This window comes from Girardinichthys multiradiatus, chromosome 19 (assembly GCF_021462225.1).
Source record: "Girardinichthys multiradiatus isolate DD_20200921_A chromosome 19, DD_fGirMul_XY1, whole genome shotgun sequence".
In the NCBI taxonomy this organism is placed as follows: Eukaryota; Metazoa; Chordata; class Actinopteri; order Cyprinodontiformes; family Goodeidae; genus Girardinichthys; species Girardinichthys multiradiatus.
This window is the reverse complement of record NC_061811.1, coordinates 13,237,038-13,261,681: the sequence shown is the minus strand read 5'-3', so window position 1 is coordinate 13,261,681 and position 24,644 is coordinate 13,237,038. Positions and strand designations below refer to the sequence as shown.

General features: G+C 39.1%; 1 protein-coding gene across 8 annotated transcripts in view; it reads right to left on the bottom strand.

The window, feature by feature from the left end:
* Positions 1 to 24,644, bottom strand: part of esrrb (estrogen-related receptor beta) — a 98,661-nt gene that overhangs the window by 60,961 nt on the left and 13,056 nt on the right. The window contains exons 4-5 of one of the 8 annotated variants that reach the window (XM_047345765.1): positions 14,215 to 14,292; positions 7,509 to 7,943 (exon numbers count right to left, since the gene is read on the bottom strand). Coding sequence is in view for 5 of the 8 variants with exons in the window: in XM_047345760.1 (XP_047201716.1) it covers positions 66 to 134; positions 3,159 to 3,208 (119 nt within the window). In the remaining 3 variants the exon portion in view is untranslated. Of the gene's footprint in view, positions 1 to 65; positions 135 to 2,587; positions 3,133 to 3,158; positions 3,658 to 7,508; positions 7,944 to 14,214; positions 14,293 to 24,644 lie in introns of those variants that run through there. The other 7 variants (XM_047345764.1, XM_047345763.1, XM_047345760.1 and 4 more) reach the window with 7 other exon arrangements.

The following is a 24,644-nucleotide window of genomic DNA, read 5'->3' as shown; positions in this document are numbered from 1 at the left end:
TCATACGGTGAGGATCTCTTCCTGACCCATGCCTATTTTACAGTAAGAGTAATGATACTAGATACCAGAAATGAGAGGTCTCCAGCGTGGTCATTGGACTCAGGAATCTCTCTAATGATTTGGACAACAAAGCCCTGTTGATACAAGGAAGAAGTATTTAGAATTGGAACAGTTTTAAATTTATGCACAAAAGAAACATCTGAAAACCTCCTAAAAGCTGTGGGAGACAAAAGCGACAGGTGGAGCAGCGGAAGTGCAAGGCCCGGCCACAGGGGCCAGCAGCTCCTGGCTCACAGTGGGGTGGCCATCCTCGTCCAGGAGGCTTTTCTGGTAATGTATTCTGAAACCAAATTACCGTAAGCTGATCCCATCTGGATAGTGTCTGAGCGCGGCTGCTTTGGTTACTCACCACTGCCTCTAACCTGCGATAGCATCTCCATGAAGACAGCAAAAATCTGATTAACCCAATAACAATGAAACACTTGGTCAAAAAGCAAGGAGCTTTTAACTTAAGATACACTAATGCAATTCCCTCGCCTTGTTTTCTGAAACCTAATAGGAATCAAGCGGACGTACGGCCAGAGATGGCTGTTTGCAGGCTCTAATGCAGCGAGCTGGGAATGAAGTCAAATAAATTGAAATCTAATTCATCACTGCACGCTAACTTCTTTCCGCCTCTCTAAAAATACATTAAAAAGCTCTTATTTCAAGACGGGAAATTGGATAGCCTTGTTAGTTTATTGCAGTGGCTGTGCCAGGGATAAAAGAAAGCATGGGTGTTGAAAGACATTTAGGAATGAAAGGAGTAAAATCCCAATTCACTGCTCAAATCGGGTTTTTCTTTTTTTTTTTTGGAGCAACCACCAAAGAATTCACACTTGTAGCCATGACCGACCTTTGACCAGTGTGAACAACCGCTGGAATGAGTCTGTCACACTCATATACTCAAATAAACCAGAAGATATTTGCCTTCAAATTAACAGAAACAATAGCCCTAAAAGCAACCTGACATTCCAGTGGACATTAAACTGAATTATAAGTATAAACTTGAACTATCTCAACATTTATTAGAACTTCTACTGGAGGTTTTATACAGTTGCATATGGGTGTGTTAAAAACTTTACTTCGGTCTAATGCCCAGAAAGTGGTGACGCCCTCGAGGTAATCTGAGGTATTTTATAGATTCCAGCACAGTGCTGTACAAGCTGCATGGGGCAAAGACATCCAATAGAGATAATTTACCCCAAGCATCACTTCTACATGCAGCCCTCAGTGAGGGCTTGAAAACACCAGCGAATAAGAGACATTGCTGAAGCAAATATTAGCATCCAGAGTTGGACAGGTTTCCCCAGATCAAAATGCTCGACAGTGGACAAGTCGTCAGGTCAGTGGTAATAATTTCTACATGACAAGAGAGGCTGAATTTTCTCATGATGTTGTGTGAAAAATAATCCTAATAATCCAACCTAGCTTTAAAAACAATAAATTCTTAGGTTGCTTTTAGAATATGAAACTTTTATTGCAAATTTAATGAATATAATATTTGCATCTTTTATTAAAATAACCATTGTTGGTGTTCGAGGAATCATTAACAAAACAATCCTTATTATGTGTCATTTATTATAAATTCCCCTTATTAGTGGAACATTTATAAAGCTAAAAGTAAAGAATGCAGTAATTTACTGTTTTAAAATAAGAGCAAAACAACTGTCTTATAAAATGTGATAAATTAATATTTAAAAAAACAATATATTTAATGCTGGCTTTTTGACACAAAATATGAAACACAATTGTGAACAACAAACGTTTTACTGCTTTATTTTTCTCTAACAGCAATAAATACTTATTGAATATTAGTTGATAACTGCATTTTTGGGCAAAAGTTATTTATAATTACTTAAAATAAATTAACCTTGGAAAAAGAGTTGCTTCTTGATTTTTATTTATTTAGGTTAAAACTGAAAAAGTACAACAGCAAACACTAGAAAGTCATATGCATTTTAACGTATGATATGAGATGTTAAAGAAATTCAGTGATTTATGTTTAGGCGATGAAATATTATTATTCATATTATGACTTTTACGGAAAAATCTGATACAATTGCATTGGTTTAAAAAGTAAAATAAACACACAAAAACTGTTTTACTGAAATGCTATAAAAATATCAATTTCAATAAAGTATCAATTAAAGTACGACCATATGATCCAACGGTTATGAAGTATACAATTCCAATGATGTAGACAGTTTTACATAAAAAAGGGTAGCAAATTAAAACACTTTAAGCACATTTGTTACAAATCTCATATGTTACACAGCCAATTTAAAAAAAAGGGTCATTTAGGTTTAACTGCATAAAAACAAACTGGTGCAATAACTTAAAATTGTTCCGGCTTAAATAATCTTGTACACTGTCTCCAAAAAAATAAGTTAATATTTTCCACAGCTAAATGCAGTTTATTTAGTTTTAAATGTAAGTCAGTGGTGAACTGATGAAGTTAGAAAACCAGCGTGTCCCAGCAGCTGCCAGGAGCTGTAAGGAGGGCAGCTCGCCTGCATTTGGGTGCTGCTGACTGGGACATACCTACCGGCTCTCTGAGGTTACTCAGTCTTTCCAATCCTCTTTCTCAGGTCGGAAATGTACATTTTACCGTGTGGTTTATCCTTTCCAATTCCACGCATTCACATTAATCTCATCTCCTCACAATATCACTCTCATTCTGCCTGGGCGGCCGGTGCGGGCAACAAAGCCATCAGCTAACAAGCTTTTAACCGGACTGGACAGGGGACCAGTATGATTCAGTGGTGCAAGGTAAATCAATCAGGCACGCTTCGAATGAGACTTACACATACAAAAACACATGCTTACAAAATATTTTAGACACGTGCACCTGCTTAGCCACTGTCAAGTCTAACCTGAATTAAAATCCCTCAAGACAGAAAAAGTGCACATTTACAATAGTGAATACAAAGGAAAAGAAAGCATGACAGTATTAATAAGAACCGTACATTTGTTAGGTTAAATAGATGTAAAAAGAATGGAATGAAGAGTGAATTTAAGTAAGAAAGATGGAAAAGGGAAAAGGAAATAAAGTTCAATGCAACAGCTGGGTTAACCAGAAAAGTGAAAGCAGGAAAAGAGAAACAAGCTGCACCTACTGGTTATGATAGCTGAGAGGGTCTGGAAGACAAAGTTCTGAAATGTCCATCAGTCCAGTTTTAGCATTCCAGGAATGAGAGGAAGAGGAAAGAGAAAACAACTGAGACCCGCTTCTTCCCCAAATGATAGCACAGCACCCTCAGAGACAACGCTGCCGCAGAAAGCCACTCCGGTGCCGCGTCCCCCCCCCAACAGCCTGCACAGGTATGTTGGGTTCTGATGAACTCAGAGTGTGTGTGCATGAGCATGTGTGTGGTGTGTGTGTGTGTTTATGTATATATAAGTGTACGAGAGAGCGAAAGTGTGTGTTTGAGTGTATGTAAGAGAATTTGAGAGTGAGAGAGAAATAGAGAGAGAGGTTGAAAGGAGGGGGGAGAGGAGGAGGGACAGATAGACAGAGAGGTAAAAAGGAGAGGTGAGAGACGGAGGAGCGCAGGCGGCAGCGGGACGAGCGCTAAGATGGAGAGAGCATGAGAGTGCGAGCGAGAGGAATGACTCTTTCCATGCTTGGGATAGGGCTCTTTAAGACTCAAGGGCTTGATGAATATGGAACAGCTGCTGTTGGCTGGCTCCGAGGGGCAGGACTTAAAGCGACAGAGGGGCCGGCGGAGCTCCGGGGAGGAGGGACCCGAACGCTCGCTCGCTCACTCATACAACAACTCGACTCACAGGCATGTAGACAAAACACTGAATCACATGGACAACGGAGATGCAATAAAAAGAGCTCAGTTTTAATCTGAAACATCAAAGAAGTCTAATCCTAAAGACTGCAAACTATAACTCAAATATAGATGCAGATAATTATAAAAAAGAAAGGGCAAATACTCTTTCATCTTTTTCCAATTTATCAATAAAAAAACTTTAATGTATCTATATACTTGAAGATTTCACAGATTATAGTAGATTCCGGTCCAGGAAACTTCCTCAGGAAATTAATTCATGATTAGACTCTTACATAGATTTCTAGAATCAATTCAGAGTTCTGCTTCTGTTTCAGTTTTGAATCCATTCTGATTGTTTTTACTCTTTCCAAGAATGAAAAGCACATAAAAGGCAGAAAATGTGATGCAGGTTTGTTACACCTTTAGGACTGTTAAGTAACAAAATGCCTAAAAATCAGCTTTTAAAGATTACACAAGAATCTTAATTGCTTGGAGGAAACATATTGGAAGAAAAATGAAAAAGAATTATGCACAGCATTATTGGTGCACAGGGGATTGCATTGTGAAGCCAGCTAGATTTAAAAATGCAAGAATGTCGAATATTCAAGTCCAATATTGGAAGCTAAGTTAGCTAACATGTCAGTTTCACCTCTAAATAGGCTTATATTCTTACAAAAAAAAGGAGAAATGCACTGATTAGGCTTTTCCTAGCAGATACTAATTTCTGGTTTTATCTGAAGACTGACCTGCTGATTCAGAAGAACCGTTGTGCTAACTTAACAAATGGCTAAAGAATAACCTTGAAAAATACCAAGACAATTTGTATGCCTGAAAATAAATTATGAAGTAGAATAGGCTAAAGTCTAGGAAAGACTAAATAATAGTTCATGGTGCTGGTAATCTAGATGAGATTGAATCATGAAGCCAGCTGTTTTTAAAAGCAGATGCAGAACTTTTAAAATTCAGAAGTTTTTAGAAATGTTGCATGGCCAAACCTGGAAGTTGAAAGTACATAAAAAGAGTAGAAATGCACCGGAGTTTCACTGGTCAGTACCAATCTCTGGTTTTCTTTAAAGTCTGACCAATTCTGATTTTTTTTCTAAGGACAATAACATACAGAACAGAAACGGGTTATTTTATAAACATAGTATACAACAGAAAATAAAGAAATTACAAGCTTATCCCCATTAAAGCCTATTTCCGCATTGTTTTGTCAGATTTTGATTCAAGTTAAAAATCTCATTGAAGTGCATGTTGTTTGTTGATGCGTTTATTTACCAGAAATTATGGCAGTTCTTTGCCTGATGTTTCTAATATATAAAAGGGAAAAAAATGTTAGTGTCTGACCTGCTGATCAGAGCTGATGAAGAGAAATGCAGAGTAACTGGTGCATCTCTAAATAAAATCAAGTCTGACACCAGCTGAGGTTTCACTAATAGAAAGTCCAGTGAGAAGTCCATTTTACTTTACCTTCTAAAAGCTCAAGCAGAAAGTCCAGTAAATGCTTTACTAAACTTTGTTCTTTAGCTGTATCTTTGGGTGTTGCATGTGAGGAGACCATTGTAAAGGCTTCCCCACCTGTGAGAGATGATCTCAGACCATAAGTCATGCTCTTGGAAGCCCGATTGGCCTCCACAGGAGCAGAAAATCCAGCTCTGTCTACTCTAACCCCAGCTTTAGAAGAGCCTGTGTTTCAGTGTTGATCAAGCTCAGTAAGAATGCAGAGAATGCAGATAGCATTTCACAGTCAGCGAGGGTCTCCGTGTTACTGTATCCCCACATTATAGGAACAGAGCTTACCATGGCATCCTGACACTCGACTGAGTCCGGCCAAAAGAAAACAGCAGTCTGCCCTCTTCTCAGAAACTCACGAGGTGACCTAACGGCGCAGCTCGGCCTCTCCGGCAAAGGCACAAGAGAGCAAGGAAGATTTGCTCTCTACCAGAAGAATTATGCGAAAAAAATAAAAAACAGTGTGGCATCGCGTTGCTACTGTTCATTTTGCTGCTGAACAGGGACAGAATAAACCCCCTGGAGAGGAATCCAGTTCCGTTCATCGGCTCACGTTTCTATAATCAATGCAAAAACATCACGCAGTCCCTATTGATCATCACAGGCCTACTGATGTGCAGCAGCAGAGCCTCCACACTCACGCTGTTACACAGATCATGCAGCAGCTGCTACTTTTTTGTGACTAAATGAAGGAAAATTCTATTGAGAATCATATGAAGTCAATTTTTTCAAAATGTTCAAAATAAGTAAAGAAAATTAGTTTAGTATCCAAAATCAACAAAAAAGAATGAAATGCAATGCTCGTAAAGTAAAACTAATGTTAGGACATGAGTATTTCAGAAAGACTACTTTGTTTCTATGCAAGTTTTAAAAGACTACTTACTTTTTTTAATGCTTTTGAGCAATGAGATGCCTGCTGCGGTTATCTTTGCTTGTTATTTTGGGATTTTTGGATGTTTTGGTCTAATGATGATTTCATAAATGAAGTTTTTTGTCAGATTCTTTTTCTATTAGAGATCAGAATCTGCCATTTCTCCCTTCATCCACCCTGATCAGTGCATCAAAACTTAGAACGCCTATAAACGTATCAACCAACATTGCATGATTTTAAACACCTCTACTGAGTTTAATACAAAGCAAAGCCAACTATGTGACTGCTTGGGATCACCCAAGAGAAATTTTATGGACCAGTGGTGCACATATTTAGGAGACATATTAAGTAAAGACCTCATAGTTTGAACGTTATATTAAACAGAATCATAATGTATTGTTAATTCAATCATTTCTACTGCTTGTGTCTAAGCTGTGAACCGACACAAGCACACTTTAAGTTTTTGTCAAGTAAAATGACCAAACATGGGCAACATAAACTAGGCGTCAGAGGTTCTGTGGTAGGTGGTGGGCTTGACTAGAGGTGGGCCCCAAATTATATTCTGCTTAGGGCCTCATACAGCCTTGGGCCGGCTCTGTTTTGATGCCTTATAGTCCTGAATGGGTCAAAATAGGAAATCAACAGAAAGCAGGAATCAGCATCAGCCAGTAAGAGATTGATCTGTGCAGCTTAAGTAACAAAAGAATAATTGCCCCCCCCCCCCCCCCCCCCCCCCCCAAAAAAAGGTGAATTAGATTAACTTCAGGTCTAAAAGAACCTCCCAGGAATATTGGTGTAAAATGAATTCTGTGAACAAAAGGCTAGTCCATAGTGCAACGATACAATGAAGATGATTAATTAACAAGAATATAGATGAGAAGTTCAGATTAAGATGAGAAACCTGAACCCTTAACATGCTCTTTAAATCAGGAAGACAACCCTCCCATGTCTATTCCCGAAACGTCTTATTTCTGACAGCTAGTACAAAGTTTTATTAAACAGAAACACTTGAAGAGCTCGCAATTATCAAGTCGCACGATTTTGAGGAATATTTTACAAGTTATTCATCTTGAAGGAAAAAGCTCTAGACATATTACTGTAAAAAAAAGATATTGAAGCTTTTGCTGGATGATTAAAAAAAAGTCAAACGGATAACATAAATCGGTTATTGATCCCAGAGGAAGTGTTTCTTTACGCATGTCTCAGTTGGAGTTAAATTGGTGTAAATTGCGTGAAAACATGGAAGAAGAAAACAAAAGGGGGAAATCCTAAAATTACGTGTCGAATGTGTTATGAATGTGTACCTTACTCGGATAAGTCATGGCCCATCTCTGCCGCGACTGCAGTGGGTACAGGCTGCGGACTGGCTGTGTGGAAGTGGAGTCTCCAGGTGTTGCAGTTGGTTTGGCTCCGTCTCTGCGTCTGAACGCGCCGTTTCACCGCCGCACACCGCAGACGCACCGTGAACTCCTCCTCCGGTGTGCGCCCTGTGGCTGAACCAAACACCTCTAAACCCGTGGAGCTCGGGTCAAATGTGGTTCAAGATCAGAAAAAGGTTAAGATGTACCCGCCTCTTACTTTATCTGTTTCTTTGAATATTTCTTTAAGAAACAAGTCAAATTGTCCACCTGTAAGGTGTCTTTGCGACGTTTCTGTGTGTTTGCTGCACTCTAATCTAGTTCGTTTTGCCTCTTTCCACCTTTCCCCGGGGTTGTGTTGTAAGGTGGGTGGGTTTTCACCTGAGAAAATGGGAGGTGAGAGCAAACAGATCACTGCGGCAGGCAAGCAGTCGGTCAGTTTCCACTGTTGATGAATAAATAAGAGACCAATTGCAGCGTCGTGTCTGTGCCGCAGAGATCACAGTTACTGTATCAAGTGACAGACCTTTCACAGATCATGCAAATATGATTTGATTTGTTAGTTTTGTAAATATTTATTCAATTAATTTTTTCCGAGGGAAGAAAGGTATGCAGCAGAGGCGTTGCTTGACAAAAAGCCACATTGGGGCTCAATATAAATGAAGTCCAGCCCCGAGGTTTCTGTTTTCATTAAATATTTAATTTATATGTATGTATTTCTAACCCTGTCTTGAATATATGTACTATAGTAGTATGTATGTTAGTAAATGTTTTGTATACCTGAAAAAAAAAAAAAAAAATCAGCTTTTTTTGTGATGTCCTTTCCTGAAATCTTAGACAAACAGTATGGTGGGGTCGGTTGCCTTGCAGTGTCAGGGGCAAATTTGCTTTACAAAAGGAAAAAATGGATATTCTCCCTGTCACACAGATTCTACCAATATGTTGGTAGTTGATGCTATTTAGACTCCTATTTAATTGATTTAGTAGAAAATGTTTGTACACTTCAACATTATAGTTAAAAATGAAATTGAGATAAAATCAAATAATTTAAAATTGTCGTGGAAATTGTTCTATGAAAAAAATTATTTTTAGTACAAAGGTACTTGAAAATAATAGTTTACATAATATTTTAGTTAAGTACTCATTTTCAGGTAAATCAAACACAGAGATGTTTTTTGGATGTGTTTTCTTTATCTATGAAAAATTGCAACTTTTGATGAAATTTAAAAGCTGGTTCTGAGGTATAGTCTGTCGTGTATTATCAATTAAGCGACTGGAGCAAGAAGCAGACTTCCTGATAGTAGCACCACAAGCACATTACAAGCACAATGCACTTAAAATTGGAAAGAAGAAAACAACAAAATATGAACAAAATCAACAACAAGAAACCTTGACCTGCTTTCCTATTGAATTTATGTTCTCAATCACAGGTTCCAGCTCTTCTTCAGTACATGATCTTTGAAATAATAACTAATAAAAATCGGACAAACTAGGAAGATATGCTTTAATGAATTAATATGACTAATCTCATAATTCCTTCACTTTGTGTTGGAATAAAACTCCTACCTCTAGCAAGAACCAGGTTTCTCTCTTATATGTTTTGTTGTTTATAGAATGAAAAATCGGAATCAGTGATAATCACAATCGGCAGGCAAGACCTTAAAGAAAAAAACAAAAATTGGTGATGGCCAAGAAAAGCCTGATCGGTGCATCTCCACATTTCATAAAATGAAATTCAAATTTAGTCTTGAAATAAACATTTTGCCCAACTTTTGGCTTCCAAGGTTACACGTGTACATGTAACATTTCCTAAATGTTCTGACATTTTTTTGTGCTTTTCATTTAAATACCTGGCTTCACCTTGTTTGCAGAAACAGTACTGTACATAACTCTTTATTTTCCTTTCAAGCTGTTTGACTTTCCTGTACTGTTTATTACTGCTTTAAAATACACTGACCATCTCTGTAGACTCTTACATGTAAGAATTGTGATTAAAGGCAGATTTCAGGTTAATTAAACACTTTTTCCTTTGTCCTCATTTCTCAGCGTTGACTGACTCTCTCAGCTGTAAACCACACTGCACAAACCAGCTCAATCATCTCCACTAGAGGGAGGACTATCGCACAAGAAAGCAGCCATAGAGCTGCATAACCAATGCCGTTATTTATTTATTTATTTCCCCTCAGCGCCTCAGTGCAATTCATAAACTGAACGAATGACAGTCAGGACAGTGCCAACATGCAGGCGCACAATGGAGGCCTGTCTCTATTTTTCCTCTGAATGCAAAAACCTATCCATTACAAACGTGTAATTATTGCCCTTAATAGATTAATTCATGCTGAAAAATAGAAATGGGTTCCAGGCTATTGATGTAATTATTTCACCCAGGAAATTAAGTGACATTAAAAGAATGATATTGTCACCGCCAAAGTATCATTGATTCCTTTCGAATGCAATTAGCTGTATTTGAAAATGGGGACCTGCACACTGAGCGGTGTGAGTAGCTCTGAGGATCACTTCATTTGTGAGAGATATAAAGACCAAATTATCCCATCAAAGGGAAAAATCTATAAATGTAATGGCACAAAGCTTCAGGAATGATAACAGCAATCCTGTTCAGTTCCCCGAGTGTTAACCAGAAGTGTAAAAGACAATAGTATCTTAAGTCAGAACTCATTTTTATAGGTGAAAACAAACAATCATCTCCTAAGAGTCTGATTTAAGAGTAGGGGTAGAAAATGTCATTACTAACCAATAGAGGGACAAAAGTGAGTGAAAAGAAGACAAATTCAAAGATACTCTGACATCACATGTTGTGCAAACAGTGACCTAAATATTGGTTATTGATAAAAAAAAAATATTTTATTAAAAACAGAAAACAAATTTTCCTGTCAGATTATTGATTGAAAAAAAATGTTGACAGATTAATGGATTAGCAAAATAATCATTAGTTGCAGCCCTACATGTATGCTAGGAGAAGGTGTAGTAGCCTTCTTTCAGCTAGCTGGCCTAACAGCAACAGGTGGGGAAGGGTCAGCGCTGCTTTACTCTATGCTTTATACAGCCAAAGAAAAATCTTGTCACTCACACTTTCTCTGGGATCTCATTAAAATAACTTTATATCATAAAATCAAAATGACAAAATATTTTTCAGCTTTGAAGCCGTAAATTTTTTAAATGATTTTAATGGTGGTTTAATAAAAAATAACAGTCCAGGCCTAATATCCATATAGCTTGGGTTGTGTGTTGCCGGTCAACTGGATTTTTTAAAGCTTTTCAGACATGAAGCAAAGTTTAAAAACTTTCAGATCTCATGCCCTATTCACATCATATCAGGCTTATTTTTAAGATAAGCCATCCATCTATCCATCCATTCATTTTCTATACCCGCTTTTTCCATACTGGGTCGCAGGGGAGCCAGTGCCTATCTTTTAAGATAAACAGCAATTTGAGCTAAAGCAAATTCAGCATCTTACAAATACATCAGAAAGCGTAACCTTTCTGATGGTTTTATTTCTTATTTATAGTGACAGCAGAGTTGAGTTTTACAGAGTTTTAGGTTTTATGATTCAGTATTAAAACAATGTGTACCTCTTTTAAAATATGCCTTATAAGTCAGGCTTTAAACAGACCTCAGAACCGCTGACAATGGACCGTGTAAAGATTTCCTCTGTGTCCTCCATCATCTGCCTCTATCTTTTGACAGCTTGATAAGAGCAGTGGACAGCATAGACTGCATACATTTGACCAAGTGTCAGTTTAACATCTATCAGTTCATTTCTCACAAGCAAATTTGGACAAAATACACACATATATATATATATATATATATATATATATATATATATATATATATATATATATATATATATATATATATATATATATATATATATATATATATATATATATATATATATATATATATATATACATATATATATATATATATATATGTATATATACACTGTGCAAACGTTATAGGCAGGTGTAAATAAAAATGCTGTAAACAAAGAATGTTTTCAAATATGGAAGTGTTACTCATTTATTTTCATCAATCAACAAAATACAGTGAATGAACAAAAGAGAAATCTAAATCGAATTAATATTTGGTGTGACCACCCTTTGCCTTCAGAACTGCATCAATCTTCTAGGTACACTTGCACACAGTTTTTGAAGGAACTCGGCAGGTAGGTTGTTCCAAACATCTTGGAGAACCAACCACAGATCCTCTGTGGATGTAGGCTCACATGTTCTCACATCCTTCTGTCTCTTCATATAATCCCAGACACACTTGGTGATGTTGAGATCAGGGCTCTGTGGGGGCCATACCATCACTTCCAGTAATTCTTGTTCTTCTTTACGCTGAAGATAGTTCTTAATGACTTTAGCTGCATGTTTGGGTTTGCTCACTTAGCATTTTGTAAATTGATAAAAATAAACAACCATCATTTATATTTCTGAAAACATTCTTTGTTTACAGCATTTTTTCACACCTGCCTAAAACATTTGCACAGTACTGTAAATCAGATAATGAGAAAGCTTTTGTAGTCAGCAAAACAGAAAGTGAGTAACTTATTTGGATGAAGACAAGTCATGTGGATCTATAGTGTCTAATAGATAATCGCTGTACATTTATCTAAACAGGAAACATGGTTGAGCTCTGTTGAAGTAGACATATGAAGAGGTTGGATTCTTCTCACCCACCAGGAGGGCACCCCAGGGTCATGAAATAATTAAAATCTTTGATTAAGGGAAGGAACAACCCAAACGCGAGGGAAGAGGGCACAACACAGATCATGCCATGGCTAGGACAGATAACTTGAGCAGGGAGTAAGGACCACCTAGGGGACTGCAGCTGGTGTTTGTAAGCATAAGGTTTACCAAGTGAGAAAATGCTGCATTTTACAGAGACTTTCGCTTTTTATATATTCTCTGTTGGTATGAAACACCAGAATACATTAAATTATAACCACTCTCTGCAAACAGTCCCTTTGTATGTTTTGCCACAGTAATTACCTTTAGCTTCAGCTGTGACAATGTCTCCTTAGCAATCTGTACATTATTTTAGTGCCATTAAAACATCATGAGTTAGGCACAAACATTAAGTGGAAAAAGGTGAGACCTGCACAGCCACTACAATGCTTGCTAACATAAAGTAGGCTGTTCTGATGACAGTTGTTGGGAGAAACATGTTGATACATGCCTGCTTATGAGAGCGACAATGCTGGTCAGAGCCACACAAGAAACTACAGTGTCTATCTGAATGCTGCCAGAATTTTATTTATATTAATTATAGATAGATGGTGCTCATGAGAGAGCTTTTAAGTCACGCTGCAGGATTTTGGTTGGTTAGGTGTCTAAGCTCCTGCTCTAAGATAGCATTTCTCCTGACTTTTTACTCCTCACTGGATATATCACCCAAAAATCTTTTCTGATATTAACCAAGGTTCGAGCTGGAGATTTCTATCACTGCTTCTATCCTGGATGGATATAACATTGCGCATTGGTGTCCTGAGCTTGGAGTATCAAAGGTAGCTTCATCAATCTTCATCAATTTTTGTTTGCATTTTCAGCTGCCTTGTGTTTGCTAATTTCTTCCAGTCTTTCGAAATACTTATCATTTTCCGTCATGGAAATTCATGTTTTGAAGTTTTAGAGCAGAGATACGTTTTAAGCCAGAGACAAATTTAACTATGAATATTTATTTTAAAAACTGCGATTACGCTAGCTTTAGTGGATATTTATGCACAGATTTGAGCATGTACCGTTCTTGTAAAACCATTTTTAAATTGTTGTTTTGTTGTGCTTTGCGTGCTGTGGCTATGTGGGGCATTTTGATGGATTTCTACAAAAGCATGTTTGTGCAGCAGTTGCTGGTCCACACAGCTCCCCACTAACCGAATTACACGGTTGGTAATCCACTGAAAAGACACTCAGCGAAGAGGCAGAAAGACAGGCCGAGGGAGCAAAAAACGAAGCCTACCAGACATAACCACAGATATGATGTCCGAGCATCTTAAGAATCAGGCATCCATCTCCCACCATGGCCAAAAAAACATAATTCGGACCCAAACATTTTTCTTCCCGACTCAAACCAAATCAGAGGGTCCAGAGCATCTGCTGTCAGGCTACCTCCATTCCACACTCACCTAAATTTTATTTAGTAGACATCTTTCTCCCTATCCCCTCACTCTCATAGTCTCTTCATTGATAGTTCTCCCCCTCTTTGAAATCAGTGCACTGTAGCTTTTAAATTTACTTGCCTAACAAATACAGACAGCGATACCTAAGTGTTTTTTGAAATCCTTCAATGGGCTTTGGAGTGCCTGTGCTGTTCTGAGTGACAACAGTCTCTCTGTCGCTGTCACTGACCGCCTAACCTGTGCATGTGTGCGTGTGACTTTGCTTGTCTGTTTCAGTGTTTCTTCATGTGTATATGCACAATCGTATATTTGTTCCCCCATGTTCAGCCCAGGCTCCCAGGCTGGGAGTTGGGAGCGCTGGGTGGGAGCGGCAGTCTGGAAATGAGATAAGGATGTCTGATTCATAGGATCTGACAGGAAATCTATACTCTGCAATGTTTATAATCCAGCCATTACTACACAGCCGAATGAAAGAACAATAATCCAATCATTTACTCCATATTTACCTGAGGCAGATTCTCGGCTTAAAGGCGAAGTGTGTCACGTGGCTGCGAAGGCTGTCAAATGGGCCAGTGTGGATGAAGCTGCAAAGAGTAAGGAGGATGTTGAGAAAAGTAAATGTATGTCCACAGGAGAGAGGCTGGTTGACCTGTGGGCACTTTTCCGAGTGCTTTAGAGAGAAATGAAGGAACTAATTTAAGAAAAAGACAAGAAATACATTATAAAAATAATAAAGAGATGTAAGCACCATATGAAAAGAAAGAACATTACAAGGCAAATTTAAGACAAATAAATAGCTAAGACATAATAAAAAAATGCTGGTAAAATAATCCCCTTTTAAGAGAAGGCAGCACAAACAGTAACGTTTTCAGTCCTTTACAGGAGTCAACAGTTTCTGCACACCTCAGATTTTAAGTTGGTTCCAGGTTTGAGGACCATGGAAGCTCAATGATGCCTCATTTTGTTTACTTCTGGTTTTAAGGGACAGATCTGTGCACACCTGAGGGGTCTAGATGATTCATGCTTGACTGAATTGTATTTGGATTGCAACTCTGGCAGCAGCATTTTGGATGACCTAACCTACATCGAATAAATGCATGCACTAGGAAAGTTATTCTGGCGATGTTTTCAATATGGAGGTAGGTTAATTTATATGTCATAACAATGCTTATGCTTCTTTTTTTTTTTCTTTTTTTGCTCATCGATCCTACCCGATTGTTCATTTTTAGTCTTGTACGTTTGGGGCCAAAATCAATGAATTCTGTTTTTCCCACAATAGGCTGGAGAAAATGCTGACCAATGCACTTCATGATAGTATGGAAACACTTAAAGAGACTGTGGTCATTTGGTGACAAAGAAATATAAAGTTCTACGTCATCATGGAAGTAGATGAGATACAGTACTTCATAATTAGAGTTAGGGGAATCATACACACATTGAATAAAAGTGGCTATTGAATCAACCCTTGAGGAACCCCACATGTGATGTTTCCTCGCTCAGATGTATAGCTGCCAAATCACAGAAAGTACCAGACAACCCAACCCACTTTCCCAGTATATCAATCAAAATTTTAAGCGGTTAGATATGGGCCTGTAATTACATACCATTGAGGCTTATTATGGTTTGAAGCTCATGACTAATATAAAAAAAAACTCACTAATTTGTTATGAACAAATTATGAACAATGTGGCTCAGTAGGAAGAGTAGTCGTCTTGCAATCAGAAGGTAGTGGGTTAGATTCCAGCTTCCTCCTGCCACATGTCGATGTGCCCCTGGGCAAGGCATTTAACCTCAAGCTGCCTACCGATCTGCATATCGGTGTATGAATGTGTGAGCGTTAGTGAGTGCGATTGGGTGAATGTGGCGCTAGTGTAAAGCGCTTTGAGCGGTCTGTATGACTGGAAAAGCGCTATATAAGTTCAGTCCATTTACCATTTAAAAGTAAAGGAAGTTTCTGGTGGGGTTTACTTATTATAGAGCCTTTCATGGACAGTATGAGCTGCTGTTCATTGTGCACGACTGTGTGTAGGGGGGTGTGGAGGGGGGAGTTATCTTATTTGGAAAAGTGAAGGGGGCCTGCCCTTATCTGTCAATAAACAGTAATTAGATTTTGTGGCCGATAGCGTCGATTGGTTTCTAATCTAGCTGTCGCCCTAGACGTGTGTAATTAAAATCCTGATTGATAAAGGGGGAGAAGCCCGCCCATGCCACCACTTTAGCAGAACCCTACCCCCGACCCCTTCAAAACACAAACAAGAGGGAGATATGAAAGAGGGCCTGCGGAGAAAACTGCACTTCATATTGATCAGCTTTATCAGCTTTCCTATCAATGCCCTTTTCCCCACAATGCAGGGCCTGGTACAAAGGTTTCCTACGTTAAACGTCAGAGCTAATGTTCATCCAGCAAATTTTATCTGTCATAAAGAAACCACATTTTAACTAAAAAAGGAGATTTTGTTACTTGTGATCATATTAGAAAAATATTCACTTAAAGTAAATGAGAATAAAGTCGCTTAATACAGTGTTCATACGCTATGAACCTTTCACATCTTGTCACGTTATATCTACAAACTTGCATAGTTGTTATGTGAAACGAAATTAAAGCAAACGTGTGGAAGAAGATGCTCTGGTCAAATAAGACCAAAATATAATTTTTTTCGTTAAAGATGCAAAGCACTTTGTGTGGCAAAAAAACAGCACTGCACATCACCCACAATACTATCACCACAGTGAAACGTAGTGGCAGCATTATGGTGTGGGGATCCTTTTTTCAGCTGAGAATGTGAAGCTGGTCAGAACTGGTAGGAAGATGGATGGAACCACACACGCGGTAATCCTGGAAGAAAACATGTTGGAATATGCAGAAGAGTTGAAACTGGGCTGGGGATTCACCTTCCAGCACGACAATGATCCTAAACAGGTAGTGGTGTAGATCAAAGGACATTCACCTTTTAGAATGGCTCAGTTAACTAAATTCAACTAGGAATCTGTGGCAAGACTTAAAAACTAATAGTCAAAGGCACTCTTCATCCTGTCTGAGCTTGCAAAGTTGAACATTTGCAAAGAATTGGCAAACTTTTGAGTCTCTAAATATTCAAAGCAGACAGAGACATACCCTAAAACTAGCAGCTATACCTACAGCTTAAACTGGTTCTACAAAATATTTACTAAGGGGGTGATAATGAGTGCCACAGTTTTCAGATTATTTTAATTACATGGTTACCTGAGAAACCCCCTACAGACTGAGTGATATCTGCACCCATCTGCCACAACTTTGTGTGTTTTTACTGTTCTGACAAACACACAAGAGATGCACATAGCAATGACATTTGAAGTAGAATGTCTAGCATCCATTTAGAGGGATGTGCATTTAGAAACCATTGGTCCAGTGCTCAGGTTTTCTTAATGTCAAAATAATTTAAAGTAAAACTTATTGTGCACATAACAGCTTTTCTCTATTTTTCTTTCTTACTCCATGTAAGAGATGGATTCATGATTGCAGAGCTGTGCCACACCTTGCATGCTGTGATTCAATCATTTCACTAATTTCCTCACCATACAACGACTAAACATTAGTGACCTTAAAAGAAGGAAATAGATGTGAGGGTTTTGTTGCTAGGGAAAGGTTTTTTTCATTTGCTTTATGGCGCTTCTTTGGCAGGGTTACCTTAGTAGGGCTTATGCGCTGAATGCACTCTGCAATAAGGCACTAAGATTTATTACTCATTTTATATCAGTCTTTCATAATTGCTTTTATACTCTCAAATCAAATGATCTGTCACATCTAACTTCATCATGATCTTATTTGTAGCTGTTCTTTGTTTGGTTCCATCTTACTTTCAGATGTCTGTCTGGAGAAGATAAAGCTTTATAAGTCACATATAAGTATGCTGCTCCCTGTGCTTGGTATGAGTCAGTCAATCTTCAGAAGTTGATCTCACTAAAGGAATTCAGATCAGCTTTCCTTGACCAGAGGAAGACACAAAGATGTACAATGTTTGTATAAGCATGGCTCTAAATTATTCTGAATATTGATCACTTGTGACATCTTTGCTTTTGCTCACGTTTTGCAGCAATACAGTATTTCACTGTTATGGGCAATTCAAGCAATTACAACATATTTATTCAAACTTAATAAAATGGGATTATGCTCTCTTGGCCACGCCATTTAAAACACTGTATATTTGTGTAAAATGAGCATAAACATTGTATGATATTTAGAAGACAACAGAACATTGTAAATTATCGCTTTGACTTGTGTTAAAATACTTTTCAATAATTGGAGAGATTATATTTAGGTATGCATACATAGTGCCTTCTAGATTTTTACTCCTGGTATAGATGTGTACAAAATCAATTAAATAAATGGTTGTTCTGGTGACTCTGTGATCCCGACATGCCACTCTTTAGAGCAGTTCTCTTAACAGTTCCTGCTGAAGATGCTTTTATCTCCCTTTCCATCCTGCTCACTTTGTGTGGGGGCAAAATATATTTAGGTCCATGTCCAGCTTTGCTTGTCACAAAGTTAAACGTTTAAACTTTTTTTGACATTGCTCTGTCTGTGGAAATGGACAAGTTTAGATGAGTACCTGTTGTACTGCAGCAGTCCCCTGCATTAATATGCTAAAAACATACATTATTTATGCCCTCTGTCAATACTTTTGTAGAACCACCATCTGCCAATACAGATGTTTTTAGCGTATGGATCGGAGGTTTTGTACAAACATTTAGCCTTTGCTTTTAAAGCAAACTAGTTCCATTTCTGTCTGATTGGACGGACAGTGTCTTTGTACATACATTTTTTAGGTCTTGCCACTGATGTTCAATTGGATTTAGGTCTGGACTTTGTTTGTCCCATTCTACCACATGAATATGCTTTGATCTAAACCACAGGTATCAAACTCCAGTTCTCAAGGGCAGGTGTCCTATAACGTTTAGATGTCTCTGTCCTCGCGGACTGGAGTTTGACACACCTCATAAGTCATTCTATTGTAGCTCTTGAAGTATGTTTAAAGTCATTGTCCTATAGAGATTGTCTTGTATTTAGCTCCATCCATATTCCAATCAGCCAGCTTCCCTGTCCCTGCTGAAGAAAAGCATCACCACAGCATAATGTGTTTCACAATGGGGGTGGTGTGTACAGGGTGATATGCAGTATTAGTTTTTCTGCCAAACATAGTGCTTTACAAGAAAGCCAACAGGTTCATGTTTGCAGGCTTCTTATGGCTGTCCTAATGCAATGGCTTTCTTCTTGCCACTCTTCCATAAAGGTCAGGTTTGTGGAGAGCATGACTAACTTTGATTATCCTTCCACTTTGCCAGTATGCCTTGCTTTGTGTTGGTCAATCACCAATGAAAAAAATGCTATAAAATATATTGAAGTTTTTGGATGTAAGGTGACAAAATGGAAATGTTACGGTGGTAATAATTCTTTTGCAAGCCATGGTATATTTCTTCAGAAATAATTAAGTATGTTAGATGAAAATGTATCCTTGAAAAACTTGGAAGGAAAGCTCCTGGATATGAAAAACCTTGTCGTCTTGTGCGAATAATGTGATTGGAGATCATCTTCTGCTTTTGATTCTTAAGATTGTCTCCTCTCCTGGTAATAGGGCCAGCTCTCCCTGTGGTTCCATAAAACTAGAGTGACCTTGTTACCAGGGTGCCATGTGTCACAGCAGGGGAACCCAGGGGGGAGAGGATGGGGTGAACAGATCATCTCCCTGCACGCCTGGTACCGTGCCCTACCCGTCCTGCTCCCACCACAGGCCCAGTACCGCAGAGGCCGGTGTGGGGAAAGGAGCGGCTCTAGGCTCTGGAGAGCATGACTCCAATTAAGCTCCAGAAACCCGGCTCATGCTCCACTGCCTCTGCAGCGTGGTTGTCCTACACAGGAAGACATACAGTCAGTCCAAGGAAATGAACTCTGTCACTACAGTAATGATATTTCCCTTAAGTTAGAATTTGTTTTCAAATACTTTTGTATAAGTATAAAAGTGTTGCATATATTAGGTATAATAATTATCCTAAATTCAAGAAGGAAGAGGAACAATAATCCTGCTTGTTTCTTGATTTCAGAAGTTAAAAAAGCGGCAGATTTAAGCACACAGTAACAGATGAGAGCGATAGACGGGCCTCATTTTCCCCTGTGATTAAAAATGTATGTTGCCACACACAACCTTTGGTGTGGAACTCTCCTGGAAAAGGAGCTGGTTAATATTCAGGCCCATGTCTGGCTAATGTCTTAAAGTGATAAATAGGAGGGGGTTGCAGTCGTTTGATTGTTCTTCACAGGCAGTCAGGGAGCAGCAGCACAGGGGGATTTAAGGTGGAGGAATCCTCTCAAAGCTCCTCATTCATTCGCTCTCAGACGCCCCATCATTAATTGGGCCTGTCGACATGACTCCTCTGTACCTAGGGCCACTGGCTGCTGCTGCGGTGGATGAGCTTTTTAAGACAGTTCAAAAGAGTCCTTGCCTCATGAAAGGCATTCAAATTACATGAAATTGCATTCATGTCAAGCCTTGAAGGCATAGTCATACAGTACAATGGCATAATGTCTTCTTTCGTTTGTTGCCTGTCTGTGCAACTGTAGTCTTTCTCTTGAGAGTAAACCACTAAATAAAGTGTTGGTTGTACTATGTGAAAACATGTATGGCTTCATTTTCAGTTGACTTTACAGTAAATACAGCATAATACAAACGTAGAGTGTCAAGGCAAAAGAAAAATGTATTGTTTAAAAGTAAACTTAGTGGCAAAATAAGCCCAAATATAACTTCAATTGGTGAAGATTATAAATCTGATATTGGAAATTTATACAGTTCCCCGCAAATATATTCATACTGCTTAAATGTTTTCAAGATGTTGTCATGTTTTATCCACGAGTCTCAATGCATATTATTGTGATTTTATATGATTGAGCAACACAAAGTAGTGCATAATTGTGAAGTGGAAGGAAATGGATATAAGCTTTTTAAAAAATTTAATTAACGAAAATCTGAAAAGTGTCATAAGCCTTTGTATTCAGTTCTACAATACTTTGTGAAACTACTTTTCACTGCAATTACAGCTGGAATCTCTCTGCCAGTGCTGTACATCTTGAGAAAGACAGTGTTGCCCTTTCTTCCCTGCAAAAAACCTCATACTCAGAGTTACTATGAACAGCAACTCTGAAGTTTTGCCACCGATTCTCTACTGGATTCATTTCTGGGCAATTATAAAATGTGAACATCCTTTTATCTTTACCACGGATCTGAAAGGTTCTTCATGCCTATATAAAATGCCTGACTTTATGGCTCTTACATATGCAGTCAAGTTCTATAGAAATTAAGTGAATTATTTTAAAGTAATGTGTTGAAGTATAGATATATCTAAAGGTTGCAGGACACCAGCCATCATGGACTGGACTTTCAGATCCCTGATTTAAACCATTCTGTTGTAGTTTTGGCTGTATGTCATCTTGCTGGAAGTTTAACCTCCACCCCAGTCTCAAGTCTTTTGCAGCCTCTAACAGGGTTTCTTCCAGTATTGTCCACTATTTATCTCCATCCATCTTCCCATCAACTCTGACAATTGCTTCGGTTCTTCTGGCAATAACCACACCCATATTGTGCAGTGTATGTACAATTTACGTTTCCGTTGTTCACAGAACAACTGGATGGAGAGTCTGCTTACTAACAGCTGACTTTTTAATTCCTTTTGGCTGTATTACATTTTATTTGGAAGTATCAGAATAATTAGGCTGGATACAAATGCATACCATGCTTCTTAGATTTGTTTTTTTATTAAAACCATTAATCATTTTTACAGCTATGCTCTATTTTGTGTTAGTCTTTCAATTAAAAACATCCCAAAAAATGCATAGAAGTTTGCGGATGTAAAGTCACAAAATGTGGAAAAGTTCAACAAGTATGATTAAGTTTACAAGACGTAAAATGTAGCGTAACAGGATCTGATACCTTCTAGAACTTTTTTTTTTTTTTTAAAACACACATTTTAGTGCTGATGAATATAATGCATTAAAACTTTACCTGAAATTTACCTGAAGTCTATATAAAGACTAAAAGGGTAGCTGAACCACAGCGTAGTGTCAGTTATATGTGTGGCACACTTTCCACTTTAACACGTATCTCCCTGAAAGTAGTTATGCAGGACAAGGTGAGTCCAGCCTTCAAAACTTTCTGATTTCTACTGATGTGGAGTTAGAAGGTTACCCCAGACGGAGTCCAGATTTGGTTCACCGTGTCAACTGTGTGATGCTTAAGTATTTATAACCGTTAGGGGCTGTATATATGTCATAAAGTACAGTGGCTTCTTTTTTAGCTTGGCCACTGGCCTACATCACTTCCGTCCTTGTCTGAGGGTTTTTCTCCTGCCAGAACTGATGATCCCCTACATCATGGGAAATGGGTAAACTCTTCACAAGCTTTAAAAGTTTGTATTTGTTCCAGCAACGCCTCACACGAAGCTTAAAAACTCAAGGCTTTAAAGCCCGTTTTCCATGTATAAGTCTCTTTAATTCCTGCATTGTCATTTATGACTAAAATCACATGCACTCCCACTTTTTCTTACTTTCCATATTTCACAATCATATTCAATCACATGCATTCAGTATCTTTGTAGTACTTTTCTCCTGCTCCTCCTCCTCCTCCTCTCCCTATCATGTAAGTGGTTTCTGTTGTGGCAGCGGGAAGGCTACCCGCAGCGGGAGAGATCCTAATTAACAGGCTATTCATTTGTGTGGAGCGGAGGGCTCCTGCTTTCTGAGTACTTGTTTTATGGTGGCGCTAGGGAGCTCTGTCCAGGGATTTGGAGGGGGATAATTGCCTTTGCCGCAGGCTGCAGTAATCTGGTCGGCTAATTCATTATTTTAATAAGTTAGCTTCTCCTTGGGGGTGTGCTAGCTGCGCTACGCCTCAAACCTTGGTGGTGCACCTCGTTATTGTGGCACTCTTCTACACCGGCGCCCGCACGGGGTTAATAACTGTTATTAGCCTCTCTCCTCAGCCTGCAATTTCTCGTTTAACTAGGGCGATTCAAACGAAACCTTTGCAGGCGTCTCATAATCAACCTCTATGGAACCAGGGGTAATCCCTACGAAGAGGTCTGTATACTGAGAGAGAGGTAATGGATGCAATCGGCTGAGTGACTTTGCCTCCACTTCTTTCATTAGGGGTCCTGATGTTGTTTTTGTTGATGCTCTTGTTTTTACTCAATTTAATCAAAATCAGTTGAGAGAAAAAATATTTGCTTTGAGCAAGGGAAATGGATCAGATTTTTACAAACAAACAAGATTATCATTAGCTTTGCGTAGCTAATGACTTCCATTAGGCCATTATCTTCCATCTCTCTTTAATAGAGGATGCATTCAGGAGAAATGTTTAATGACTTTAGAGCATTCAGATATTTTGTATATTGGCTGATTAAAATATACTTATTTCAACAAGAAGGTAAAAAGAGACTGGTTCATGGATAGAAGGATTCACAAAATCCAATATCGGAGATTGTAATAACTAAATGTTTAATGGGAACCTGTTGTTATAATCTAATCAACCAGTAGTTAAACTGTTTTGAATGCACATATTGAATACATTATTTTGCTTTGTGATGAAAAAAGATATCCTAATTCACCTTTGAGGAAAAAAAATTGGTCTAGACAAGAGAATCTTGTTATATGGCCTGAGGTATCCCTGGTTTGCGTTTGCCTCATGAATAAACAAAGAATGCAAAATGCATCAAAAAGACCATATAATACGGGGATCTGAGTAAATAGGAATATCATAAATGTTATTTATGCCAGTACTTTAATTCAAAGGGAAATTCGATTCAACTTACTATTATCATGTGGGAATACAACATTTGTGACCAACTTTTTGTATTTTTTTATTTTTACCTGTGTACTGAATATTTTAGCACCAAGTATTATATACTCATACTCGTTGTCTTCTACCTTATCCGGGACCGGGTTGCGGGGCAGCAGATTCAGTAGAGACACCCAGATGTCCCTCTCCCCAGACACCTCTTCCAGCTCCTTCGGGGGGAACCCAAGGCGTTCCCAGGCCAGCCGAGAGACATAGTCCCTCCAGCGTGTCCTGGGCCGTCCCCTGGGCCTCCTCCCGGTGGGACGTGCCTGGAACACCTCCCGAGGAAGGCGTCCAGGAGGCATCCGGTATAGATGCCCGAGCCACCTCAACTGGCTCCTCTCGATGTGGAGGAGCAGCGGCTCTACTCCGAGCTCCTCCTGGATGGCTGAGCTCCTCACCCTATCTCTACGGGAGTGCCCGGCCACCCTATGGAGGAAGCTCATTTCAGCTGCTTGTATCCGGGATCTCGTTCTTTCGGTCATGACCCAAAGTTCGGGGCCACAGGTGAAGGTAGGAACTTAGACGGACCGGTAAATCGAGAGCTTTGCTTTTTGGCTCAGCTCTCTCTTCACCACAACGGACCGACACAGTGCCCCCATTACTGCGGCAGCCGCACCGATCGGTCCGTTGATCTCCTGCTCCAATCTCCCCTCCCTCGTGAACAAGACCCCAAGAACTTGAACTCCTCCACTTGAGGCAGGAACTTCCCTCCAACCTGAAGAGGACAAGCCACCCTTTTCCAGTCGAGAACCATGGCCTTAGACTTGGAGGAGCTGATCTTCGTCCCAGCCGCTTCACACTGGCCTACGAACCGACCCAGTGCATGCTGTAGGTGCTAGAGGGGGCCAGCAGGACCACGTCATCTGCAAAAAGAAGAGACAAAATCCACCAGTCCCCAAAACAGACCCCCTTCGGCCCTTGGCTGCACCCAGAAATCCTGTCCATCAAAGTTATGAACAGGACCGGTGATAAAGGGCAGCCCTGTCGGAGTCCAACATGCACCGGGAACAGGTCTGACTTAGTGCCGACAATGCAGACCAAACCCCTGCTCCGCTTCTACAGGGACCAGATGA